This window comes from Pelodiscus sinensis, chromosome 1, assembly GCF_049634645.1.
Source record: "Pelodiscus sinensis isolate JC-2024 chromosome 1, ASM4963464v1, whole genome shotgun sequence".
Taxonomy (NCBI): Eukaryota; Metazoa; Chordata; order Testudines; family Trionychidae; genus Pelodiscus; species Pelodiscus sinensis.
The window spans coordinates 4,762,474-4,787,413 of NC_134711.1; the positions used below are offsets into that span (position 1 = coordinate 4,762,474).

The following is a 24,940-nucleotide window of genomic DNA, read 5'->3' on the forward strand; positions in this document are numbered from 1 at the left end:
CTCAAAGCGAGGGAACTCGTGCTGTCGTCATTCACCGCGTCTGCTTTCTGGCAAGGAAGATGAAAGGGACTCCAACCACACGCAATCAAGCTGCTTAAAAGGGTTCAGGGTCATTACAAACAGGGACGATGGAGCACGCTGCCGGTGCAAGAGTGGAAGCGACTCTTCACAAAGTGCCGCCAACGTACAAAGTTCGCAGATTGAAACTGGGAACCTTCCCGCGTCTTTCAGAGCCAGCGATGTGGCCTTTAACAGCGAAAGGCCGCACGCCACAGTTGGACGCCAGCTGTTCCAATTGATGGGGCCTCCCCCACTACCAAGACCTCTGTGTCTGTTGTAAAACATAGTTCCATTCCCTGCTGGGATCAACCTCCTCCGACTGCCGGATACATTCTCCTGGTGGTCCTGTGCTTGAGACATCGCCACTGTTTCCACGGGTGAGAACTGTGAGGTCACAGACGGACAGATCAGGATCAGCTGACGTGAAGCAGCGCTGTTCTAAAAAAGGGGAGTAACGTAGCAAACACGAGGCATGCATGTGTGTGCCACTGCCATCTGCTGGGGGCAATCAGAGCAGCTCGCCTGTGTGTCATTAGCCCTTTACTGCTGAATGCTAGTGGAGATTCCCCTTTGGGTCAAGGACAGGGGCTTATGCTGAGTTTGATCTCTGCTGTTGATGTGAAGTGGCCCCAGAGTGCAAGTAGTATTTGTAATTACCAGCAAGGAGCTAAGATGGATGAAGGGACAAGCTGGGTACCAGAGCCTTAAGGGTCCCACCGTGGCAGCAGATGGCACGGAGAGCTGTCATTGATAGTTGGGCTGATGCTAAAGAGGAGGTTTTTCACCGTAGGCTCATACTCCCAAGGTATGGGGGAGCCTGGCACCAGATGATTTCCGGGATCGGAAAGGCCAAGTGTGACAACAGGCCTGTAATTTTTGCCTGCCTAGGAATTTATCTCCAAGAGCAGGTCAAATTAGTGTCAGGAAAGAAGTTTACAGAGAGGTCAAAGGACATGGATTAGCAAAATGGCCACATCTATATAATCCAAGGACTGTTGAAAATACGCTTATTGAAAACAGATCGGAAGTTTATGAACCAAGATGGAGGTGCTGGATCTTAGGTGTAATTGTGGGGGAGGGGGGTTGCTCCACCCACCATTCCCTTTGTGGGTCCTTCAGAAAGATCTGAGGAGAGAGGAGATAGAAAGAGCAGACGGAGGCTACTGGACCTGGGACCTCAAGCCTTCATCTTCCTGATCCTACAAGATGTCCTGACCAGAGCAGGCCAGAGAGAGGGACCCAGATGGCGTAACCGCTCCTGACAGCACCAGCGGCATCCCACTGAGATGACATGGGATTGGGCATCTCAACTGACTTCTTCTCTTTCCCCCAACAGGGCAGGTAGCACCATCTTTCCTAGCACCCTAGAGACTGTTGGGCAAGGGGGGGTTCCTTCGAAAAGTCTCTCCAGCAGAAGGCAAGGGAACAATGAAAGCCTAACTTCAGACTTGTCATTTCCGATGCTTGAACTGTCTCCCCTTTGTTTCTGTATCTTTAATAAAAAGTTAAACAACTTGTTTGCCAAGGCCCGTGCATGCCAAACCCCAAACCTTCTTTAATAACACAGCACCGTGATAAAACCCTGCACGTCGAACCAGGAACGTGGGACCCGGCACGAGAGAACAGAGCTGGGTTCTAAAATACCAAGGGTGAAGTCCCAAACTTGTGAGCCGTTTGCCTTCGGCTTAGCTGGAGCTAGGATTTCACCCCAAGGAGGGAGATGCTGTACAGCAGAACCCACTAATTGGCACTAATCAGCAACTGGGAGACCCACGGGGTACAAAGCAATTCACCACCACATGGGAGGTCTCTGGATGCAGTTGATAATTGAAGGACTGTGTGTCCCATGATGCCATTGATGGAAACTCAATTACCCAAGCAAGTCTGAAACAAAGGACAGGACTATGCAGCACTTTAAAGACTAAAAAGATGGCTTATTAGGTGATGAGTTTTCGTGGACCAGACCCACTTCCGGGTGTGGCCCACGAAAGCTCATCACCTAATAAACCATCCTGTTAGTCTTTAAAGTGCTGTATAGTCCTGTCTTTTGTTTCAGGAAGACCAGACTAACACGGCTACACCTCCATTACCAAGCAAGTCTGGCTTTGAAAAAGTAGCTGAGATGCTGTGCATTGTGCATTGTTTGCCTTCCTCACCAGCGTTGTTCCAGATTTGATATGCTGCCAGGCAATGTTCCCATTATTTTTTTTCCATCTGTGAGTGGAATAAATGTTGTCATGTGCACCAAGGCACATGTGGATGTGCACCACCAATAGAGATACATGCTGCCACCTGTGGGTGTTCTGCTAATCAGCAGAGCGCCAGATCTGATGTGCCGTTGGGATGATGTTCAGCATGTTCTATGCTCTAGGGAGGCCTACAACCTTGAGAGCTAAGGTAAGGGCCATATACATTTGAGGTGTCTCTTCCATGACTGTGTTCAGGTGTCAGAAATATAACAGGGCTACGTCTAGACTGGCATGATTTTCCGCAAATGCTTTTAACGTAAAAGTTTTTCCGTTAAAAGCATTTGCGGAAAAGAGTGTCTAGATTGGCACGGACACTTTTCCGCAAAAGCACTTTTTGCGGAAAAGCATCCATGCCAATCTAGACGCGGTTTTGCGCAAGGAAGCCCCGATTGCCATTTTCGCCATCGGGGCTTTTTTGCGCAAAACAATACCGCGTTGTCTACACTGGCCCTCTTGTGCAAAAGCATTTGTGCAAGAGGGCTTTTGCCCGAACGGGAGCAGCATAGCATTTCTGCAAGAACACTGACAATCTTACATGAGCTCGTCAGTGTTCTTGCGGAAATTCAAGCGGCCAGTGTAGACAGCTGGAAAGTTTTTCCGCAAAAGCAGCTGATCATAGATCAAAGAATCACAGAACACTAGAAGTGGAAGGGACCTTGAGAGGTCATCAAGTCCAGTCCCCTGCCTCATGGCAGGATCAAGCACCATCTAGATCATCCCTGAAAGGTGTCTATCTAATCTGCTTTTGAATATCTCCAGTGTTGGAGATTCCACAATCTCCCTAGGCAATTTATTCCAGTGTTTCACCATCCTGACAGTTGTGAAGTTTTTCCTAATGTCTAACCTAACCCTCCCTTGTTGCAGTTTAAGCCCATTGCTTCTTGTCCTGTCCTCAGAGATTAAGGAGAACAATTTTTCTTCCTTCTCCTTGTAACACCCTGAAATCCTTTTAGGTATTTGAAAGCTGCTTTCAAGATGGCTCCTGCCTAGATATGGCTTGCAGTGTTCTAAACAAAAAAACCAAACCAAACCAAACCAAAAAACAAAAAAACTTAAAAAACCCCCAACCCAACCAACCTACTCCTTGCTTCTAATAACTTACAGCCTAGAAGCAGCCATGTGGCCAATGCCATGCACAGAAACATGAATCTTGCATGACGATGTCACCTCGTAAGTCCTGATGGGCTTGGATGACCTGCCTGTCCCAGACGTGGAAGGGAAAAAGGCAACCCAGCTCCTTCAAAAAACAGGACTGTGCAGCACTTTAAAGACTAACAAGATGGTTTATTAGGTGATGAGCTTCCGTGGGCCAGACCCACTTCCTCGGATCAAATAGTTCCTTCAGGAACTGGATTTATCAGGAAGGGGACTGTGAAAAGCTGGTGGCCACTTCAGATTGGAACTGGAGTACGATCCAGCAGGCTTCCTTCTCTGAGAGCTGGGGAATGCTACGGGTCCCTTTCAGCAAAGCATGCTGGGAATGGGAGGAGTCTGAGGCCTTATAAAACACAGGGTCCTCCCACGTAGCCAGTCGGAGGCAGGAGCAGGATGGGTAACACCAGTGCCGGCCTGGTCAGTGTGTTCTAGCAGAGTGCAGACAGGCAGCGCCTGGGAAATAGGTCCCGTTTTCGGGACTCCAGACGCAGAGGCTGGGGCTGGCCTCGCCTTCTTAAAGAGACATGGATTCCTCAGGAAGGAAACACTTTAGCCATGTTTGGGGCACCAGGAGCCCTGAATCGAGCTGCTGGTGACAAAAACCTGGATGGATTTTTACTGCTCCGAGTCTCCCTTTTTCCTGCCACGTCGGGAGTGGTAAGTCTGGCCTGCTAGGGAGTACCAGGAGATATGGCTTTGTAGGAGCTCTTTGAAGGCAGAGAGGGGTAGGAGGCTAACGTAGGACTCACCAGTGCTATGAAGGGGTAGGAGAAGTAACCGGTGTGGCCCCACCCAGGACCTCCTGTGGTCCCACTGCGAACCCAATCAAATTCCAACTTCAGACCACTTGGGTTTCTTGCCCCCCGCTACTCCGATGGGGAGGCCATTGCAGACCTTGCTCCAGGAAGGATGAGAATGGCCCTGGGCCAGTCTCCCCCCATGTGTTCCTGCAGAAGCAAAGGAGAAGTCCCCGTACCTGTTGTGACTTTACACTGACGCTCACAGGTGAGTTTGGATTTAAACCGATTGCTGTTCCCTCCGCAGCCTCCGAACACGAAGGGCCTGCAGGCATCGGCTTCCCCGTGGTAATACCAGAGCAGCGTGTAGTGCAGGCAAGAGCCTTCGTCCATAGGCAGCCGACACGGGTCTGAAACGACACAGATCCCCACCCAGTGATCGACGCTGGGACTGAAAGAGGCTGGCCAGACGTTGCCACCCTTATTCCCGCCGCGCAGCAGCTGAGCGTGTAAACAGCCCGGTTCGTTGCAGTGGGGATTCTGGGGGAGCTAGGCCCAGATCCTGTGCACCCGGCTCCTACTACATTTAAACTGCAGAGTGGCAGCAGCCCCTTATCGACTAATCGTGTATACAAATTGTATCGAGTCTGTGATTAGTCATTTACTCGATATTTAACATCGTTAGCGCTGGGCAAGGTTCCCCTCCCTGCAGGGTCCTGCATCAGAGCCTGCATGAGGGACCCCCCAAATGTTCTACCGTCCCCACCTGCAACACCCCCTGCGGCTCCCGCTCGCCTACCGTGGCTCTGTCCTCAGCAGACACTGCCTGAAGGGTTCTTTGCAGACAGGAGCTACGAGCTCTCACCCGTGGCGAGCATCCGAGCCGGCTTCAGCCCGGCAGAAAATCAGATTCCCAGTGACGGGAAAGTTAGGGGTCATTTTCCCACCATGGATCTCGCAAACCACACCAGGCACTAGCGTCTGAGCGCCAAAAGTGCTGGTTAACCCTTCCACTGCTGATTAACCCTCCGTGGCCCTCCCTGCCCCCAGCACCATCTGTGACACGTGACATGGCATGGCAGGGCTGGAGAACACTGTTGCCGGCGGCAACATGTTGCAATTAGTTATCTGAAGAAGTGGGGAAAATCCAGTGCCTAAGTTCACCGTCTCCACACAGTAGGAGAGAGACAGAGATTTAGCTGGTGTAACTGGCTCCGTGTGTGCGTCTCCTTGAGTGCTCCTGAAAGTGACTTCCCTAAATGCCATTTAATTCAGTGCATTTCACCTTCTAATGGACTACGGGCATGTTGCTGCTCTCGCTGGAGCTGATCCATTATCTGCTTATCACCAGGAGCTGCAGCGAAAGCAAATGGAAATCACAGTTAATGAGGGCGTGCAAATAAATTAGCCGGGATTTAAATATTGATCGTTACAGGCTTACATGGTTTTCCGTCATATAACAAGCTCTTGATAAATGTCACCAAACAACTGGTGAGCGGTGGAAAGCGGCAGCAATAAAATTCTTAATGGCTTTTAACAACTCCGCCAGAAAGGTCAGATGTTAGAGGAAGCGGAGCGAGCGGCGGGGTTGGGGCGAGAAGGGAGATAAATGTCAGAGCGAGGCTCTGTAAATCTGAGAAGTTTGAAAAGCCAGACGCGACAGTCATCCAGCAGTAATAGCTGCCTGATTGCCAAATCCCGGTAGCATTTCGAGGGCTTATCCAAACTCATCCCCTAGCAAAGCCATTCGTGTGCCCTGGTCCTGGCAACCCACGCTCCAATGGGGCTGCCAGTTGGAGACGGACACCGCTGTGATCCAATAACTGGGCCCATGTCGCTGATCGCAAACTCCCGAGAGCCGACATGTTTCTTTGAAGTCAATGTAGGCCAGCTGGGTGATGCCATCGAAGGATGGTAAAGACCCCAACGCGGAGTAGGCAGCACCTTAGAGGACAGAGCAGGAAGGCTGCAAAACTTGGATCCAGAGACCACGTTGGGGGCTGTTTGGATTTAGCTCCCAGTCGGACACGGGCCTGTCTCTAGATGTTGGGACTCTTTTTTTTCATGTGTCTTTGGAGTCCACGCCGGGTGCTCCAATGTCACTGTGTCACCGTCACCAGGCGGATTTGAATCTGGGACCTCTGAAGCTTAGTATAGGAGCCTCTATCCTCTGAGCTAAAAGCCAGCTGGCTCTCAATCTAGGCTGTCGAGGTCTCTTGGTCTTAGCGGTTGCTGTGGTCTAGGTACCACTGCATGGGACAGTGAACCACACAAGGTGTGTGGGTTACAACTGCACTGCAGCCCTCTTCTGACACCCCAAATTTCGACATGACCCTAGGCCAGGGGGCCAAAGCCAAAGCTGGATCCCATGGCCATGGGTGGAAACCTGAACCCGGGGAGTGGGGCTTGCGTGTCAGCTTCAGCAAGTCGAATGCTAGCCCCGACGAACCCTTTAAAATGGGTCCAGGACTCACTTTATCGAACTTTGCCCATAGATACCACGGCGAGGGGCCCCTTGGACAGAATGTTTCTGCTGCTGGGGGCTGGGGCTGCCAGGGAACTTAAATCGGCACAGTGATGCCCTTCAGGGGTGTGAAAAATCCACCCCCAGGAGAAGGAGCTACACTGAGGTAGACAGCGGTAGGTCGATGGAAGAATTCTTCTGTCCACCGAGCTACGGCCTCTTGGGGAGGTGGATTCGCAGCCGCCACAGAGCATCCCTCCCGTCTGGGCAGTATGAAAGTAGACGGTCCCTGGGGGAGTTCTCACAGATGGTACAAAGCAGCACGGACATGCCCCTTCCTTGTTTAAACCACAGTGCTGTGTTTTCAAGGGGGGCCTGCCTGTCTGGGCGATTTCGTCCCTAACTGCAGCGATTGGCGTTGGCTCACAAGCCTGCCTCCGGCTCTCTCTGTTCACGTAACCCAGCGGTTCTCAAACCGGGGGTCAGGACCTCAAAGCGGGTCACGGCCCACGTTTTGCAGCATGGTACAGGGCCCGTGTGATATTGGGCTGCCCATGCGGTGGCATTGGGTCACAAAGCGAGGAGGTGCCCTAGGCCCCACTCCCCACGTGTCTGGTGAGAGGGGCAGGCGTCTGAACCACATTCAGAGAGCTTGGTTCAGTCTGTGTCGTCACGGAGGCAGATTTTCTGCTGCGGCCGCTGTACGGGCCCAGCCACACTTCCTATGCGGCCCAACCGCGTTCCTTTCTGTGCCACCTCGGGAGGTATCTGGGCGGCTGTCCCGCAGTGGCAAGGCAGGAAGAGGCGGAGCGAGGGTGGAGCTTTGCGGGGAAGGGGCGGAGTTGGGATTGGTCCTCGGGAGGGGGGGGTTGCAGGGAGGACCCCCTGGGAATAAATAAAAGTGAGTGCTTAGGAATGGACCAACTTCTGCTGGCGAGGGAGACAAGCTTTCAAGCTGCACAGAGCTCTCCTCAGGACTGGCGGGAGACCCAAAGAAGAACTGTGTGTAACTCAAAAGCGTGTCCCTCTCACCAGCAGTAGTCCAATAAAAGAACTAATATCCTGGGACCACCATAGCGCCAGCACCGCCACATACTATCTGTGTTGGTGGGACAGAGCCATCCCACACGGAGAGACAAGGGACAGGGGAAACACAGCAGAGGGAGAAAAAGCTGAGCTGAGACGGCCTGAAAGCACAGTCATGTGACCCTGAGATAACGATAGAAGAAAACGCTTTTTGGGCCCAGAGTTCCGGGCATGCTGCAAAGGGGCTGTCTCCTGCTGTGTTCAGAGAAACAGGACTTTGCACATGCCTTGTAAGTAAACATGGCTGTTTGAAAGACCATCCCAGACGCCATCTTTAATTTCTACTCCCACCTGGAACGCCCGCGCAGCCAAGAACTTTGACTAGCCGCCAACGTCCAAAGGGCAACTTAACGTATAACATTATTAGCAAATGCTAGTGTCTCGGTCTATTCTATCAGTGACCTTACACCTGTGAGCTACCAAATGGGTCGGGAACAGGGTAGATTTTAACGCTTTTTTCTACGAGCCTTGTATAAATCTGCCATCCAGAGCTTCCTTATTCCATAGATTTAAAGCCAGAAGCACCAGTGCCGGACCCCGGGAGGCCAGAGGGCCATGCTCCCCCTCTTTTTAACAAAAGAAACACAAGCACAGAATTCATGTCCCTGCAGACTTTCCCCCCCCCCCCATAGAATAATAGATCCTGCCTGGGAGGTGCTGCAATTACATCTTTCAGCCACCAGGGGCTGCTAGGGTGCTATAAGAGAGGGCACGCTGGTGTACTAGCAGATCAGCTGGCTATGGAGAGGGAGGGGAGACTTTGGCCATGACGTCCCCCCCCTTCTACAAAGAGTCTGGGGTATCCTTGGTCAGAGGGGCAATTAAGATAAATTAATTGGACCTTCATGACACAGGAAACCTGGAAAACATCACCCAGTAATTCCCACATCTGGCTCTCCAGGTTGGATGAAAGGAGCAACACGCTGTCAGGGCTGGACTTTTGTCCCCTCCCCATCCCCAAAACTCCTGCCCTGGGTGCCTTCCATGGCTCAGCTGGTCCGATACAATCATCTGTTATGCCCAGCGGGCTCAGCGTCCTGCCTCGCCACTCTGACTGTAAAAGTACCACGGGCTGAACCTCTCTCATTCGGGACTCTCTGGTCCGGCAGGACCATGGATGTTGCTGGACCAGAAAGCCCTAGCCAGAGAGGTTGCTAGGGGCTGGGTGCAGTTGGTCTGCTAGGCCAGCAGCCTGCAGAGAGTCCTGGCCAGCAACGGACCCCCATCGGTAGCCCACAGGCCAGCAGCTGTGAGCAGGCCCCGGCTTGGGGGCTGGCAGCTGGAGCAGAGACCTGTAGGGGATAGGCAGCCCACAGGACTGGTGGCCAGGGTTAGTAATGCCTGGCAGGCTGGTTGGGAGCAGCGGCAATGGATGGAGATGATGGGCCAGGAGGGGAGCCCCGGAGACCTGACTGGCAAACTCCCTTGTTTGGGACCCCTCGGGCCCTGAGGCTGCTGGACTCGGGAGTTCCAACCTGTACAACATTTGTCCATGACGGGCCAGGTCTCTCCATCTCGCCGCCACACTAACACGGCACGTGGGACCCTCACTGCGGCTAGTTCTAGGTTTGTTTCCCAACAATCAGCGCTCAGTGGTTTCCATTCATGGCTTTCCCGTCCTATGCCAACAGTGCTCTTGACACGGCCCTCGTTCCAACCCTACTGGGCAGGGGTTTTACAGTACAATTCCCAGCCTGCTGTGGGCGAGGTGGGGAGGGGGTTGTCTTCAGGGGTAGCCCAAGCTAAAATGCACACAGAGGAACATAAATTACCTGTCAGAAATGGCGCTGATTCCATGCTAGGCCTTGCTGGCTGGGTCGCGTTCTGTATTTCACTAAGTAATTCTTGCTGCGCTCTGTCCGCCTTCGCTACGGGCGCTGGCGACTGAAAATTCTCGTTGATATTCCGGCCCGTACCTGCTGGAGAGTCAGCGCTGGGGTCTTCAGATTTAATCAGCAAGGGAAAGGCTTTCCCTGAATGAAAAGCGTTGGCACAGTGTGGAGAGGAGACCTCAGTGCTGTGATGGCAGGAGAAGCCTAGCTTCAAACCACATACAGATCTACAGATTTACTGAGGCTACTCCTGGCTACTATTTCAGTTCACAGGGATGCTTCAGTTATTAGCTGGATCTACAGTGGGCCCCCAAACTTAGCAGCTGTGTTAGAAGCAAAGCGGGTTGAACAGTGCAAAGCCGTGTGTGGGTATGTGCCCCTGCAGGGACAGATGTTCCTGTTCGGAAAAGCTGCTTGGCCCAGTTCCAGGCATACTCTGTAAGGTGCATGCATGAGGAATTTTTGCACCATTGGGCATGTCTATACTGGGGCGCTATTTCGAAATAACTAGATGAGCCTCCTCACTACCCTAGTTCGAAACAAAGGGCTTGTTATTTGGAAATAATAACTCTGGCTCATGAAGAGGGATACGCTTATTTGGAAATAGTGATTTCGGGAGTTATTATTTCGAAATATAATGTAGACAGAACCATTCGGGGGCTGATCACACAAAATGGCGGGAGGTGGCTTCTTCTTTGTACAAGGCCCAGGGAAGATGTGAGCACCCGGATGCTCACCCGGGAACAAGAACAGTCGCGACAGGCTCCCCGGTTTAAAACGCAAAGGTGGTGTTCATCGGCGTTATTTATTTGCATTATGGGAGCACCTAGAATGGGAAGCGACTGTCTAGGAAGGATACTGCAGAAAGGGATTTAGGGGTCATAGTGGACCACAAGCTAAATATGAGTCAACAGAGTGACACTGTTGCAAAAAAAGCCAACATGATTCTGGGATGCATTCACAGGCGTGTGATGAGCAAGACAGTAGCGTTTTAGAGTTTAAAAACTATTTTTCGTTATATGGCATTTGGTTTTTAGTTAGCAGTGGCTGGAGACACAAAATGGCGGACTGCAATAATATCGAATTTCATTCTCCCACGACACTGGGTGTGTGCCCTAATCACTAGGCTAACAGCTGTCTGGGATATGGCTCCTCCTCCTCTTGCCTCACGGAGACCGGCGTCTCCCTGTGGATTGCTGGGAGAGGTACAGGGTTTAGGGGACACCTTTCTCATCGGCACCTCCCATTGGCTATTTCTGGCAGAGCACCACCTAGCTTAATGTCTTTTGTAGACTGTGTTGTAAGGTTCCTCTCGCTACATCATTGTAGAGGGAGTGTAGGGACCTGACTCAGGCTTTGTGCATTGTGATTTTCTAGGTGCTTTGAAGTTGCAACACCTAAGCCCTTTTGTGGCTCTGGGCCCATGTCTGATTTGACTGTAAAACTCCACATGTGGTTTTCAGGTGACATGAACGATAAACTTACCGCTGCTTGTGGACGTTCGTTCCATCTTGCCTGCACAAACTGCAAAGATAGGAAAGACAGCCATTCATGAATAAAGCAAACCCAAGACTAAAGAAGGGAAGGCATCGTGAGGTCAGAGGCAGGGTTAAGGGTGGGCGAAGATTTTCCATCGAAATCAGGTTTTCAGCTCCACAAAGATGTTGACAAAAAGTTTTTGCTTTGCTTGAAAAAGGCCAGAGTGGTTTTAGTCAAAACCTGAAAACTTTTGTGCTTTTTTGATGAAACGTCAGAACTCCCCATGGGGAAGAAAACAAGGATTGCTTCACAAGACATCCGTTAACAAGCAGTAAGGAATGAATGGCTTTGTCATGTGGCTTAAGAACATAAGAACGGCCAGACGGGGTCAGACCAAAGGTCCATCCTACTTGAAAGTAGGAATAAGAGATCTTCCGGAAAAGGGTTTATTTTCCGGAAAATCACGTCTAGACTGGCGCTTTTCTCCGGCATAACCCCGAGCCGGAAAAAAGCGGCAGCCATGTAAATTCAAATGCCGCGGGGGATATTTAAATCCCTCGCGGATTTGCAATTCCGACTCGTCACATTAGCATCCCTTTTCCGGAAAGGGGTGCCAATGTAGACACAGCCCACTTGTTTCTAAACAGAGCACTCTTCCTCCGACTTCCCTCACTCCTCATACAATAAGGCTACGTCGACACTGGCATGATTTTCCAAAAATGCTTTTAACGGAAAAGTTTTCCGTTAAAAGTATATTCGGAAAAAGCGCGTCTAGATTGGCAGGATGCTTTTCTGGAAAAGCACTTTTTGCGGAAAAGCGTCTGTGCCAGTCTAGACGTGCTTTTCCACAAAAAAGCCCTGATCGTCATTTTTGCGATTGGGGCTTTTTTGCGGAAAAGAAATCTTTGCTGTCTACACTGGCCCTTTTCTGGAACAGTTTTCCGGAAAAGGACTTTTGCATGAACGGGAGCAGCATAGTTTTTCCGGAAAAGCACTGATGATTTTACATTAGATCGTCAGTGCCTTTCCGGAAATTCAAGCAGCCAGTGTAGACAGCTGGCAAGTTATTCCGGAAAACGGCTGATTTTCCAGAATAACTGGCCAGTGTAGACACAGCCTAAGGGTTACAGGAGTCGGAGTTAGAAGTCCTCCAGCTTGTCAGTATTTCAACATTATTTCGAAATAGCTACCTGCTGTGCAGAGTCGGACTAAGTTATTTCAAAATAATTTTGCTGTGTAGACGTATGCTCAGGCCCTTCATTTTCAGGGTTTATATCAGTTAATTTTCCCCCGGGAATTAATTGGTGGTTATTAGAACAACAACAAAACCTGGGGAAAATTGGTGGAAAAACTATTAATAATTTATCTGGGTAAATATCAGGGTTTATTTTGATGGACGGAAGGGCAGGAGAAAAGAGTATTCAGTAGATTAATACTCTGATGAACGGAATTCAGTGTGGTTTTCTGCCGAACTAAAACAAACTCAACACACACTGCCATCTGTGAATTGAAGATAACAATAGATCTCTAATCCCCAAGTAAAACTTTTCATTTGAATAAACAGTTTACTTTGGAGATGCAGAACTATTAGCCTATAAATATGCACACCCAATAAACAGGTGTTGCAGCACATACACTCAGCTTCCTCCTTTTCTCATGACTTTGGGTTTTTTTTTTAAACTTTTGAATACTTTCTGGGGTTCTGAAATAGACTCAGACAGATTTTGGTTTCCCTCAGATCTTTACACTATCAGCAAACAACTTGACATGTGCACATGGTGGGTGCGAGATTCATCAGCCTGTTCAGATGTGCGTGCACTTGCGAGCTTGTGTGTGTGTTTGTTGGTTTGTTGTGTGTATTTTCTAGATTAAAAGACAGCCTTATTTAGCAGACAGACTCACGTATTATCATAATACACACATCTCATGCAATGTATTGTATTTTCCCAATACAAGACGTTATTTTTAGATGCCTGCATGATACAAAAATAGGATGAAAATTGGAAAAAAACAAATAATAATTTTGTCAAACCCAGGGTTTTTTTTCCAGTAAATATGGGTTTAAACTGAAAACAAAGGGTTTTAAGTATGATTTAGAGATCACCTCTCAGATCCTCCATTATCCAGAACTCTTTCTTGTTGAAACAGGAGCACAATGCTCCTACGTCTATGAACCCAGAGAAAAGTGTTTCCAAAGACACTGGTGTGACGGACCCCTCCCCCCATGCTTTATGAAACGGACTTATGGACATGAAAATACATAACTCAAAGATGCTTTGAGCAAATTATTTCATGTAACCTGTCACTCTTCATGTCATGATCGGCTGGTTCTCTTTATCTTACTTTGATGTATGTATCATTTTTGTGTGTAAAGTTAGACATGAGGGCTACGTCTACATTGGCACCCTTTTCCGGAAATGCTTAAAACGGAACAGTTTTCTGTTATAAGTATTTCCGGAAAAAGAGCGTCTACATTGGCAAGATGCTTTTCCGGAAAAGCACTTTTTCCGGAAAAGCGTCCGTGGCCAATGTAGACGCGCTTTTCCGCAAAAAAGCCCCGATCGTCATTTTCGCAATCGGGGCTTTTTTGCGGAAACGACTACCGTGCTGTCTACACTGGCACTTTTCTGGAACAGTTTTTCCGGAAAAGGACTTTTGCCCGAATGGGAGCAGCATAGTTTTTCTGGAAAAACACTGACAATTTTACAGTAGATCGTCAGTGCTTTTCCGGAAAAGCAAGCGGCCAGTGTAGACAGCTGGCAAGTTATTCCGGAAAAGCAGCTGCTTTTCCAGAATAAGTGGCCCAGTGTAGACACAGCCATGGAGTGGGGAATACTTTGTGGGTTTCAAGCGCGTGAATGAGAGGCATGGAGGGTGTTCCCTTGATATCTTGGACTACATCTACACTGCAGGCTTCTTGTGCAAGAAGCTTTTTGCAGAAGAGATTTTCTGCAAAAACTTCTTGCACAAGAGCGTGTCCACACGGCAAAAACGCATCAGAAAAGCGATGCACTTTTGCGCAAGAGAGCGTCCACACTGCATGGGCACTCTCTCACAAAAAAGCTCTGATTGCCATTAACAGAATGGCCACCAGGGCACCTGCGCGTCTTTCGATGGGCTGTTTTAGCGCAAAAAAATCCCGTTTCCTGTCCACACACACCTTTCTGCACAAGAGCTCTTGCGCAAAAAGGAGTTATTCCTCGTAGAAAGAGGAATACCTGCACCGCAAACCCCCCCTCTGTTCTGTCGATTCACTATAAATTTTCGTGTACAAAAATGCGCTTGAAGTATGGAAGCTCTGCAGGTTTTGGGGCAAAAATGGCCAAAAAAAAAGCCAAAATGGCCAAAAAAAAAAACCTGTAGTGTAGACATAGCCTCAATGAACAACTGTTAAACAGTCTTGTTTGTCTTTAAGTTTGAGCAGTGATTGGTAGGGGGTGACCTCAATTCCTTAAAAAAGAATAGGAAAACAGGGGTGTGGGTCTTTGGGCTGGGTTGCACCTAAAGGAAGGGGCTGAAGACCCCAGAGTGGGGAAACAGCCCTGGTTTGGAGGGGCAGCTGGAAAAGAGATTTCAGGGTGAGTTTGAAAGGTTTGTACTGAAGTTTCAGTGTCGAGTGAGCCAAGCGTTTTGTTTCTTTTGAGTTTGCTCTGCCTGTTCTCACTTCTTAGCACTGAAATCCTACGGCTTGCACTTAATAAAATCACTTTGATTTTCTATCACAAAGATTTTCTAATCTTTGGGGTTTGTTCCCATTTGGGGAGTGGTATCGCAGGAGGCTGGACCCTAATCTGCCCTTTCCTTGGACCTGAAGAGGTTCAGTGTCTGTACTGCTTCTTGGGGGGCAGGGACCTCAGCTCGGGGTCTTGTCTGGGGGAGACCAGCTGAGCTGGCCCAGCAGGACCGGGCGATGAGAAGCCCCAGAGAGCAGGAAGGTGAGTGGCAGCGGCCGTGGCAGCACCAGAGGCACCCCCGAGGGGTCGTCTGCGACCGCCCCCCGTCACAGTTGAGGGAATGGGAGTTGTGCTGTACCTTGAACTCTGAACATCGGCGTCCTCGCCCTCCCAGAGCTGCTGCCGAAAAGGAGGTGCCTTTCTGTGCAGTTACTGGGAGGAGCCAGAGGGTTGGCATGGGATTAAGCTTTTCAAAGTGCGGGCGTGACCCCGTACTGGGGTGCGGAACGTCAGGCGCCGGGTCGCCTTGCTCAGCCTCCCAGGGACCCCGGTGGCTCTGGTCAGCACGGCCGACCGGGCCACTAAAAGTCCCGGCTAATGCGGGGGCGTGACCCTGTCTTTGAAAACCACTGAGCGAGTCCCAGTGAGTTCTGACACCGCGCTGCCCCCCAGATGTGTCCAGCAGCAGGTCCCGCTCCTAGGTGGGGGGGTCAAGGGGCTCTGCATGCTGCTCCTGCCCCAGTCACCCACGCCACGCTCCCATTGGACGGGAGCTGGACAATGGGAGCTGGGGCAGCAGGGCCTAGGGGTGAGAGCTGCACGGAGCTGCTTGCGCGCCTCCGCCTCAGTCAGACCTGCTGCTGAGCACTTCTGGGGCACAGCATGGTCTGCAGTGCCAGGAGAGGCAGGGGGCTGCCTTAGCCCCCCAGCTGTGCCACTGACCGAGGGGAGCCTCTTGTGGTAAGTCCATGCCCCAATCCCCTGTTGCAGCCATGAGCCCCCCAAGCCCAGAGCCCCCTCCTGTACCCCAAGTCCCTCATCCCCGACCCCTCTCCAGAGCATGAACCCCCAGCTCAGAGCCCTGACCCCTCCTGCAGCTCAGCCCTATGCCCTACCCCAGAATCCCTTCCTCACGCTGAGCACCTCATTCCCAGCCCCACTCCAGAGCCCTCAGCCCTGCAACTCCAACCCTCTGCCTCCGTCCCCCTCCCAGCTCCCGCACCCCAAACCCTTCATCCCCAGCTCCGGTGGGTCCCAGGTATCAACAGTTTTCTTCAACTGGGGCGCCAGGAAATTCGTTTGAGAACCACTGGACGAAGCGGTTCTAGGAAGCCACCGTTAGGGGCGTGCGAGTCCCCCACGGCCCTGTCCCATCCAGTGCCATCTGCCCCAGGGAGCCGGCAGCGTGGCGGTGCGGGAAAGACATTGCTCCGGAAGCCACTTGAATAGAAATGGAAACACGGAGAGATCAAGAGGAAAAATTACAGCCAGGGAAGGAGGTCAAGCCTGTAGCAGGGCCCTGGTGCCCCACGGACGCTTGTATTCATCGGGGGGCTGGACCGGCGTTTGCAGAGAATGGGATGATATTAACTCCGCCACGCAGAGCTGTGCTGGCATTCAAATTGCTCCAATTTAGGCATCTCGGCAAAGCCGCCTCTCAGCAACCGGGGCTTCTTTCGGCGGACTTACCGCATGCGTCACTCATCTCGCTCCGGACCACGTCCTTCACGTCTTCTTCCTGCGTGTGCAACAAGCAAAACGGGGGCTGAGCAGCAGCATCTCCAGTGAGCGACACCAGGCCCCGCTCTTCCATCCTGTGGCCCCCCAGTGATGTGGGGCCACCCACGTGTGAGTCAGCCCTGTCAGCCGGTGACTGTAAGTTACACCCACTTTCCGCCTGTTGCCGGAGTGGTGTGCAGGGACCCCCAGTGTCACTGAGAAACAGGTTGAGGGTGCGCAGCTGGTGGAGAACTCCTCCAGAGCAAGCTCGAAATACACTCGATTAGGGCTGCCTGTTTGACAGTGTAACGAAGTGCGGCTGTCTCCCTTCTCTCATCAGTAGCAGGAGTTACACTGTACAGGGGAGAATCTACACCCGTGCTGTCCAACTGTAGTGGCTACTGCTATAGCCAGCTAGCCACGCTCCCCCAGCCAAATAGCCACGTGGCTAGTGTCTTGGACACTGCGGAGAAACACACACCTAACGCCATGGAAATGCCTGTTCCTTGCTCCAACCCTGGTTTGCTAGGAGGGGTGTTGGTTTCTCACTGCAGAGAGGGGGTGTGATTGCAGCGCATGTCTGCATAGAATCCTAGGGCTGGACGAGACCCCAGGGGTCATCGAGTCCAGCCCCCCCAAAGCAGGGCCAACCCCAACGCAATCATCCCAGCCAGCGCTTGGTCATACCCAAGCGTAGATGACTCATGAGGGGGAGGGGCACCATCTAAAGGCGAACGCGTGGCTGCCCCATGTGCCTCCTCTGCCCTGCATGCCCCCCGCCCTGGGCTCAGCCTGGGGCTGTCGTACTCTCCCCATCCTATGGTACCAGCTGGGGGAGGCCCTGTCCCCCCACCCCCCAAGCTGGGTTGGGGAGAGCCACATGGGCAGCTGTGGGAGCTGGTGTGGAGTCGTGAACTCTTCTCCTGCCCCGGGCGGCTGGGGAACCTGAGGGGTGCGGACATGAGCTGGGAGCTGCTGTGAAAGCCCCCCGCCCCTGCAGGTGGAGGGTATGTGGCTCCCCGCAGCTGCCCAGGAATCCTGAGGGGGAACTGGAGGGGAAGGGCCAGGCGAGGTCTGCCCCAGCAAAAAGTAGATGGGCCAGAGCCCCTGTGTCCCCCGCCAGAGCCCCCCTCACTCCAGTCGGGCTCGCAGGCCGCTGCTGCCTGGGATGGAGCCGTGACCCAGAGGGACCAGCCCCCTCCACCCCCCACTGCCAGGGACTGGGGCTGAGCGCGCCAGGTGCGGTTGGAGGATACAGCCCCTCCCCTTCCCCCACGTAGGCCAGTTGAGGAGGGGGGCTTGGCCGTGAAAACTGCCCCTTCGCCTCTGTACCCAAGCCAGGCTGTGCTGTCACAGGCCCCCTGCGACTGTCATTGGCTGGACAGGCACGACCCCAAGTGTGTCTGCACGTTCGGCAGCCGCACCTCCTCCCTGCGCGACCCGCCGCGGCTCCCCCTCTGCCGCTGAGTCTCCTCTCGCCCCCCCGCTCTCCCTCTGCCGCTGAGTCTCCTCTCGCCCCCCCCGCTCTCACTCTGCCGCTGAGCCTCCTCTCGCCCCCCTGTTCTCCCTCTGCCGCTGAGTCTGCTCTGCCCCCCGTGCTCTTCTCTCCTCCTGCCCGATCTCCTCTCACCCCGCCAGCTCTCCCTCTGCCACTGAGCCTCCTCTGGCCCCGCCAGCCCTCCTCTCCTCTCGCCCAGCCAGCTCTCCTCTTGGTAACTCAGGAACCACAAGGCTCCTCTGCAAAGCTGCTCTGCCCACCCGCTCCCGTAGGTGCACGGCAGGAGGCCTAAGTCACATGGAGGGGCCTTTCACAGCTGGGGGACTTTCACCCAGGTTGATGTCACAGTCCTCTGGAAATGCCAAAGACCAAGAGGCGCCTGTCCACACCTCCAGATGGCTGTCCTGCCAACACAGTCTCTTCAGGGGGCTGTTCGCTTGGCATCTCAGCCCGCCTCTATATTTGACCCGCACGCGAACGGGGTTAGCTGTGGTCAGACTTGTCAGCCCGGAGAGTCCCCCTGGCTCAGACATTCACTTCAAGCTGCAGATGTGTCTGATCCAGGGGCCAGGCCAGAGAACTCATTGCAGGAGGAGTAACTGTAGTCCGAATTAGGGGCTTTAGTTCGAACTACCCAGCCCGTGCCGCGTGTAGCCACAGGCAGGAAGTTCGAACCTCCGGACATTTAAAAATGGCTGCGCCCAGGAACATGCAAATAAAGCCTGGGATATTTTAATCCCGGGCTTCATTTGCAAGTTCGAATGACTACATTAGCCACCCTGGTTCGAACTAGGGGGCTAGTGTAGACATACCCTTTCTCTCCACCAACTTCATTTCATCAGCTCGCAGCCTCACTCCCTTCCTGGAAGCTGCTCCTCTGCTGACGTAGGGCCATGCCACATCCCTCGCTCTGACGACCTTAGGGTTTTTACACAGCCACCCGTCCCCGGGCTATCTGGGCACCTTCTGCTTAAAACAGATTAGCAAGAACCAAGTCCCTACTGAACTTCATGGAGGCTTGGCCTCTTCCCCCTTTTACGAAATACAGTTGGCCTCCAAGGGAGCTGTGTGGCTGATGGGCTGGGTGGCGTGTTTGCTTTTGGGGAGGGGTGGACAGACGTCAGCCTGGCGAACCTCGTTCCCGTGACAAGCTTTGTTCAAACTCCTGTGGAACTCCTCGCCACAGGGTGTGGTGAAGGCTAGGACTTGAACAGGGTTCAAAAAAGAGCTAGATAGATTTATGGAGGTTTGGTCCATTGATGGCTATTAGCCAGGATGGGCAGGAATAGTGTCCCTAGCCTCTGTTTGTCTGGAAAAGGATGACAGGAGAGGGATCCTGTGATGATTCCCTGTTTCTGTTCATTCCTGGTGGTATTGGCCACTGTTGGCAGACAGGATACTTTGGTTTGACCCAATCTGGCCATTCTTATGTTCAGCTCCAACCTAAAGGCATGCTTCTGTCTCCTTTTAATAATGGAAATTGCCTATCTCCTCGAACTGGAAGGGACCTTGAAAGGTCATTGAGTCCAGTCCCCAGCCTTCTCAGCAGGACCAAGTACCATCCCTGATAAATTTTTGCCCCAAATGGCCTCTGCAAGGATTGAACTCACAACCCTGGGTTTAGCAGGCCAATGCTCAAACCACTGAGCTATCCCTCCCCCTCCTACTCATTGTCTGCTCTTGTCTCCCCCATGGAACACCTACCCACGTCAACGCAGAGAACCCACAGAAGAGGATCCACACTGAAGATGGGAAGTTGGTCCCAAGTCTGGCTCCCTTGTGGAGTAGAGCCACATTCTGCTTTGCTGCTCTATTGCTCCCTGCGTTCTCTCTGACTCAGCGTGGAGCTCGCTGACATCTTACCAGCTGCTAATGGCCCGCTGTGCGGCACCCTTATCTCCTGCACCCCTTCTGGCTGAATTGGCTCTGACTGTCTCTCTCCTCCCCCGGACCTCTTAGGCATCGTTTGCCTGATTTTCTCTAATCTGGCGTGTGCAATAGGCTGCGATTTGGCGGTAAAGTACTCACAGAAAGCCCCGGGTCTCCTTTCTCTCCTTTCAGGCCGCCTGGACCATTTTCTCCCTGTTAAAGACACTTAGGTAATTACAGAGGTTCTGCAGATTAGGCAGCCACAGCCTCCAACAGTAAATGCATCCTGAAAGTGAAAAGAACGGGGACGCGGGGGGGCGAACCCAAGGTTCAAACTCAGCGTTTTCCCGTAAATGTAAGAGACAGCAGAAAATAGCTCAGGCAACGGAAATTGCCACATTCATCCCGACGCAGAAGAGTAGGGGATGCATTAGCCTCCCTGATTCTGTGGGCTAGTCTGTGTTTGCCCCAAGTTGCAAAGGAGCTAAAATAACCCAGGGGCTGCTTTAACATACACTCTCTGTATGTGGTCCCTAAGGTTCCAGAGTCCGAGTGAGAATCTGTCTGGCAACAGTGGTCCCCTGCCAGCCCCTTCAGCAGACTCCTACCCCTGACGAGCCCTCAGTTGTATTCCAGATCTCCTCCTGCCAGGTGGATTCTCAGCCAGCCTGCTACGGACAAAGCCTGGCTCCAAACGTTCTGGGGGTGGAGAGAGAATCTGACCCCCAAACTGTGCCTGTGCTATTTTATGCTCCTGCCAGATGGACGGGTTGCACCAGCCAGGCTTCCGGTGGCATTGTAGTTACAACCTCGGGAGACAACGCCACTGTCCTCACAGGGGACAACACCCGCAGGATGGCTGGCCATTTTTCTGAACCTGTGACGCCGAATGGGGGCGTAAGCACGGGAGCAAATTGCATCAGCCTCAAAGAAGGCCCAGAGCTAAACTCACCAGGGCACACCTGTGGCAGATAAAAGTGCTACCAGAAGTATCGCAAAGGAGGCGTCTACACTGCACCCTTAGCTCGAAATAAGACATGCAATTTGCGCTACGCAAGTTGCATATAGTATTTCAATATCTAAATAGGCGATTTCGAAATCTGGCGCATCTACACGGCGCCAAATTTAGAAATAAAACATTATTTTGAGACATCCCTTATCCCTCATGCAACGAGGCTTACAGGGATGCTGAAATAGCACATCCTCTACATTTCGCAATAGTGGATGTGTTCAAAAGACATGGGGTAACTATTTCGGGATATCTTTGGTACCCTGAAATAGCATTGCAGTGTAGACATACCCAATGTAGCAAAGATTTAATTCTGGCTGAGAAGAGAGTACAAAGGGGGATTTCAGAATCGATCAGCCTTTGTACTTTGCCGGTGTACCCAATTCCTGGTCAGACTAACAAGCGCAAATGATTTACGCTGCTTGTCTCTTGCCTCGTTTTGCCTTCCATTAGGATAATTTCGTTACTTGTGTATGGGCAACTTTATTCAGTTGACTTGCTGGCAGGAAAACCTGAAACTCTTCAGATCTTGCGTCTGTTTTTGTTTTTCATAGGTGTAATTTCCTGTTGCTAGCAAACCAAGAGAGAGCAAGGATGTTCAAAACCAGGAGCCTAAAGGCAGGCCGATTCCATAGTCAGCCCTCCAAATCAATGGCCTGATTTTCTCTGGTGTGAGCAATCAGTAACTCGTGCGGTGGTCTGGCCTCCAGCACATCAGACCACCTATTTAGAGACCACAACACAGACTCAGAAGCATCCCTTAATGCTCCCACTTTTGACCTGGTTGGCCCAGGCTTTTCCAGCTAGATGAGTTGGGTGACGTGAGCCCTGCTAGCGAGCCGAGCGTTCTAGAATCCACGGTGGAGGTAGGGTCGCCTTGTTTAATTGGACGACACCACCTGCAACAGCCAATGAAAAGGGGGAAGCTGTCGAGGAAAGCTGGCCAAAGAAGTGTTACAAACATGGGTGGTGGACAGGGATGGAGCATTGCCAGTGCCTAAAACCGACAGAATCTAGCCAGGAAATCCCAGATCACTGACCCTGTGGTGTGTCCACATTGGCGAGGAGGTGTCATTTCCAGCTCAGACAGACAAACCCACGCTGGCTGTGATGGAGCTGTCATGCTAACAAGAGTGGTGGGAATGGTGGGACAGGCTAGCCAAGGGTGGGCAAAATCAGGCTGGGGGTGGGGGCTGGATCTGGCCCACCAAACATTTCTCTCCGACTCACCCAGCTGATTAGCACAGGTGCATACTCACAGCCGGTAGCCTGTGCTCACCTTGCTCCGCCCTGCAGCCAAGCTGCGCCCAGGAGTCTCCTGCTCTCTGTGCAGAGGGGCAGGGGGTGAAGGGGAGCAGGGAGGGCTGAAGTAAGAGTGTCCCCCTGTCCCAGTACCACATCTCCGCAGAGCAGAGGTCAGGGAGAGGGAGACACAGCAGAGCTGCTCCAGTATGAAGCATGGACGGTGAGTGACTCAGAGGAGTGCCTGTCTTAAGAGGCAGTGCGTGCGCACACACACAGACAGACACAGACAGACAGACACAGACACACACACACACTTCCTCCCCATGCCCTAGCTCTGCAGAGTGGGGGAGCAGGTCAGCTTTCCCTGTCTTAAAGAGACAGCGCTTGGCTTCTCTCTGAAATTTACCCCCAGCAGCAGCCAGCTCACACCCTCTGTGTCACTGTCACACCCCCCCCAGTCTGTGCCACGCATGCACACGCACACATGCTCTTCTGTCTCTGCCACACACACTCAATTTGTGTCATAAAGTCTGTCTCAAAGACACAGTGTGTCTCTTTTCCATCCACACACTTTCTGTCTCAATAGCCCCCAGCCCCACCCCTTTAGCCCGAGGCCCCGCCCCTTCCAGAGGGGGCGGAGCCTGCCTGTGACCATGTACCAAATTCATGAAGTGGCCCCCCTGTGAAAATGACTGCCCACCTCTGGGCTCGCCACTTGCGTACGCATGCCGGATTTCAGATCCACACGCTGCCCCCCACTTTGCCCCACCCCCACTGCTCACTGCCCCCTCCCCTTTGTGCCTGCGGCAGGCGGGGCTTCAGGGGAAAGAGGCTGAGCAGGGGTGGGGCCTCGTGGCTGACGTGGAGGGCGGGGCTGTGGGGTGGAGTGAGGGGCGGGGCCACAGAGTGAATATGACCTTGCTCAGTCCAAGGCCTGTTATTACCCGTTATCTGTGTTACCATAGCACCGAGGAGCCCTGGTCACAGACTGGGACGTCCTTGTGCCAGGCGCTGTACAAACCCAGACTCCCAAAACACTCCCTCCCCGTCAGCACCATGCCGCAGCTCCAGTGTCGTTTTCTGAGCTCACGGCGCAGCTCGTCAGACTCACCTTTTCTCCTTTGTGGCCTGGAGAGCCGGGAGGACCCCTGAGGCAGAGCTGAGGCCTTCCTCTCCTGCCTCTTGCACCCTAAAAAATACAGCAGAAAGGGTCATTCTATTCTGGCCGCCTCCCACAGATACTCTTCAGTTCTTTGGGTCCCCCTACTTCCCCAAATCCTCTTCGTGAAACAGCAAGACTCCAGCCACGAACGGCAACGTGGGGCAAACGTCTGGCGTTGAGGTGCTCCCCGAATTCGTCCCCTTTCTCCGAACGTATCTGTTTATGCTTCAGCCCCAGTGCCTGCCGCATCCTCTGCACGTGGGAACCTCAGGGGACATGCAGCTGAGTGTTGCTTCAGCCCCCTATACTCTCAAGGAATCAGCCGCCCCCCCTCGCCTCTTGGGGGCACCCTGCAGCCAGCAACTTCCCCTCCCCCTTTCCTTGGGGGGTTCTCCATTGGGAACCCCATATCTGCCCTCCCTCCAGCGGGGCCCAACACCAAGCTCTCGCTTTCTTTCCCAAGTCTGGCTGCGAGGAGTTTGCAGTCTTGTCTCCGGTGGGAAAAGCCACCTGCTGTCACACACAGAGGCAGCAGCTCCCTCCGCCCCCCTTCTGTCTCCTTTCTGCCACTATTTTCAGAGCCACCATCTCCACGGGAGCTAAAGGGCTCCTGGGGCTTGATGGCTGCGGCTTCCTCCCACGGGCACCTGCTGGGCCTTGGTGCTGTTCCTGAGGCCTGTATTTTGTAATTGAGGGGAAACACAGGGAGCCGTGTGGGCGGGGAAGGCGGCTTCTCAGGGACTCTCTTTAATCAGTGCCAAAGCTAATGATCCTTCCCACAGCTCTTCGGGGTTTGTGTGTGTGCGTGTCTCTTGTACAGCTAATGCAAAAGGCCCAGCCTGTTGAAACAAAGGAGGGTCTCTCTTCCTCTCACTTCCCTCTGCCCCCTCGGACTTTTTTAAACAGTTTTCATCCCCAGTTAGGTAGGAGAGGGGAACAGGGCGGAGCGTGGAAAGGTCCCAAGAAGTGGGGGCCCCGCCTCCTGCTCCGCCCCTTACCTAGGGCCCGCCCCTACTCCGCCTCCTTCCCTGTGGCCCCACCCTCAGGCTGCCTCTTCTCCCGGGCCCTGTCCTTGTTCCCCACCTGCCCCCAAGACCCGCCCCTGCTCCGCCTCCTTCCCTGTGGTCCCGCCCTCAGGCTGAGGCCCCGCCCCAGACTCTGCCTCTTCTCCCGGGCCCTGTCCTTGTTCCACACCTGCCCCCAAGTCCCGCCCCTGCTCTGCCTCCTTCCCTGTGGTCCCGCCCTCAGGCTGAGGCCCCGCCCCAGACTCTGCCTCTTCTCCCGGGCCCTGTCCTTGTTCCACACCTGCCCCCAAGTCCCGCCCCTGCCCCGCCTCCTTCCCTGTGGCCCCACCCTCAGGCTGCCTCTTCTCCCGGGCCCTGTCCTTGCTCCACACCTGCCCCCAAGGCCCGCCCCTGCTCCGCCTCCTCCCCTGAGGCCCCGCCCCCACACTCTGCCTCTTCCTCTGGGCCCTGTCCTTGTTCCACACCTGCCCCCAAGGCCTGCCCCTGCTCCGCCTCCTCCCCTGAGGCCCCGTCCCCACACTCTGCCTCTTCCTCTGGGCCCTGTCCTTGTTCCACACCTGCCCCCAAGGCCTGCCCCTGCTCCGCCTCCTCCTGAGGCCCCGCCCCCAGGCTGCCTCTTCTCCCAGGCCCTGTCCTTGTTCCACACCTCCCCCCAAGGTCCTCCGCTGCTCCGCCTC

General features: G+C 53.1%; 1 protein-coding gene across 23 annotated transcripts in view; it reads right to left on the minus strand.

The window, feature by feature from the left end:
• LOC102464061 (uncharacterized) overlaps positions 1 to 24,940 on the minus strand; it is a 274,304-nt gene that overhangs the window by 16,931 nt on the left and 232,433 nt on the right. For 19 of the 23 annotated variants that reach the window (XR_012902993.1, XM_075925546.1, XM_075925506.1 and 16 more), the window contains 7 exons: positions 23,188 to 23,265; positions 19,982 to 20,035; positions 16,426 to 16,474; positions 11,069 to 11,107; positions 9,524 to 9,724; positions 5,487 to 5,555; positions 4,441 to 4,611 (listed from right to left, as the gene is read on the minus strand). Coding sequence is in view for 22 of the 23 variants with exons in the window: in XM_075925546.1 (XP_075781661.1) it covers positions 4,441 to 4,611; positions 5,487 to 5,555; positions 9,524 to 9,724; positions 11,069 to 11,107; positions 16,426 to 16,474; positions 19,982 to 20,035; positions 23,188 to 23,265 (661 nt within the window). In the remaining variant the exon portion in view is untranslated. The remainder of the gene's footprint in view (positions 1 to 4,440; positions 4,612 to 5,486; positions 5,556 to 9,523; positions 9,725 to 11,068; positions 11,108 to 16,425; positions 16,475 to 19,981; positions 20,036 to 23,187; positions 23,266 to 24,940) is intronic. The other 4 variants (XM_075925513.1, XM_075925539.1, XM_075925558.1 and 1 more) reach the window with 4 other exon arrangements.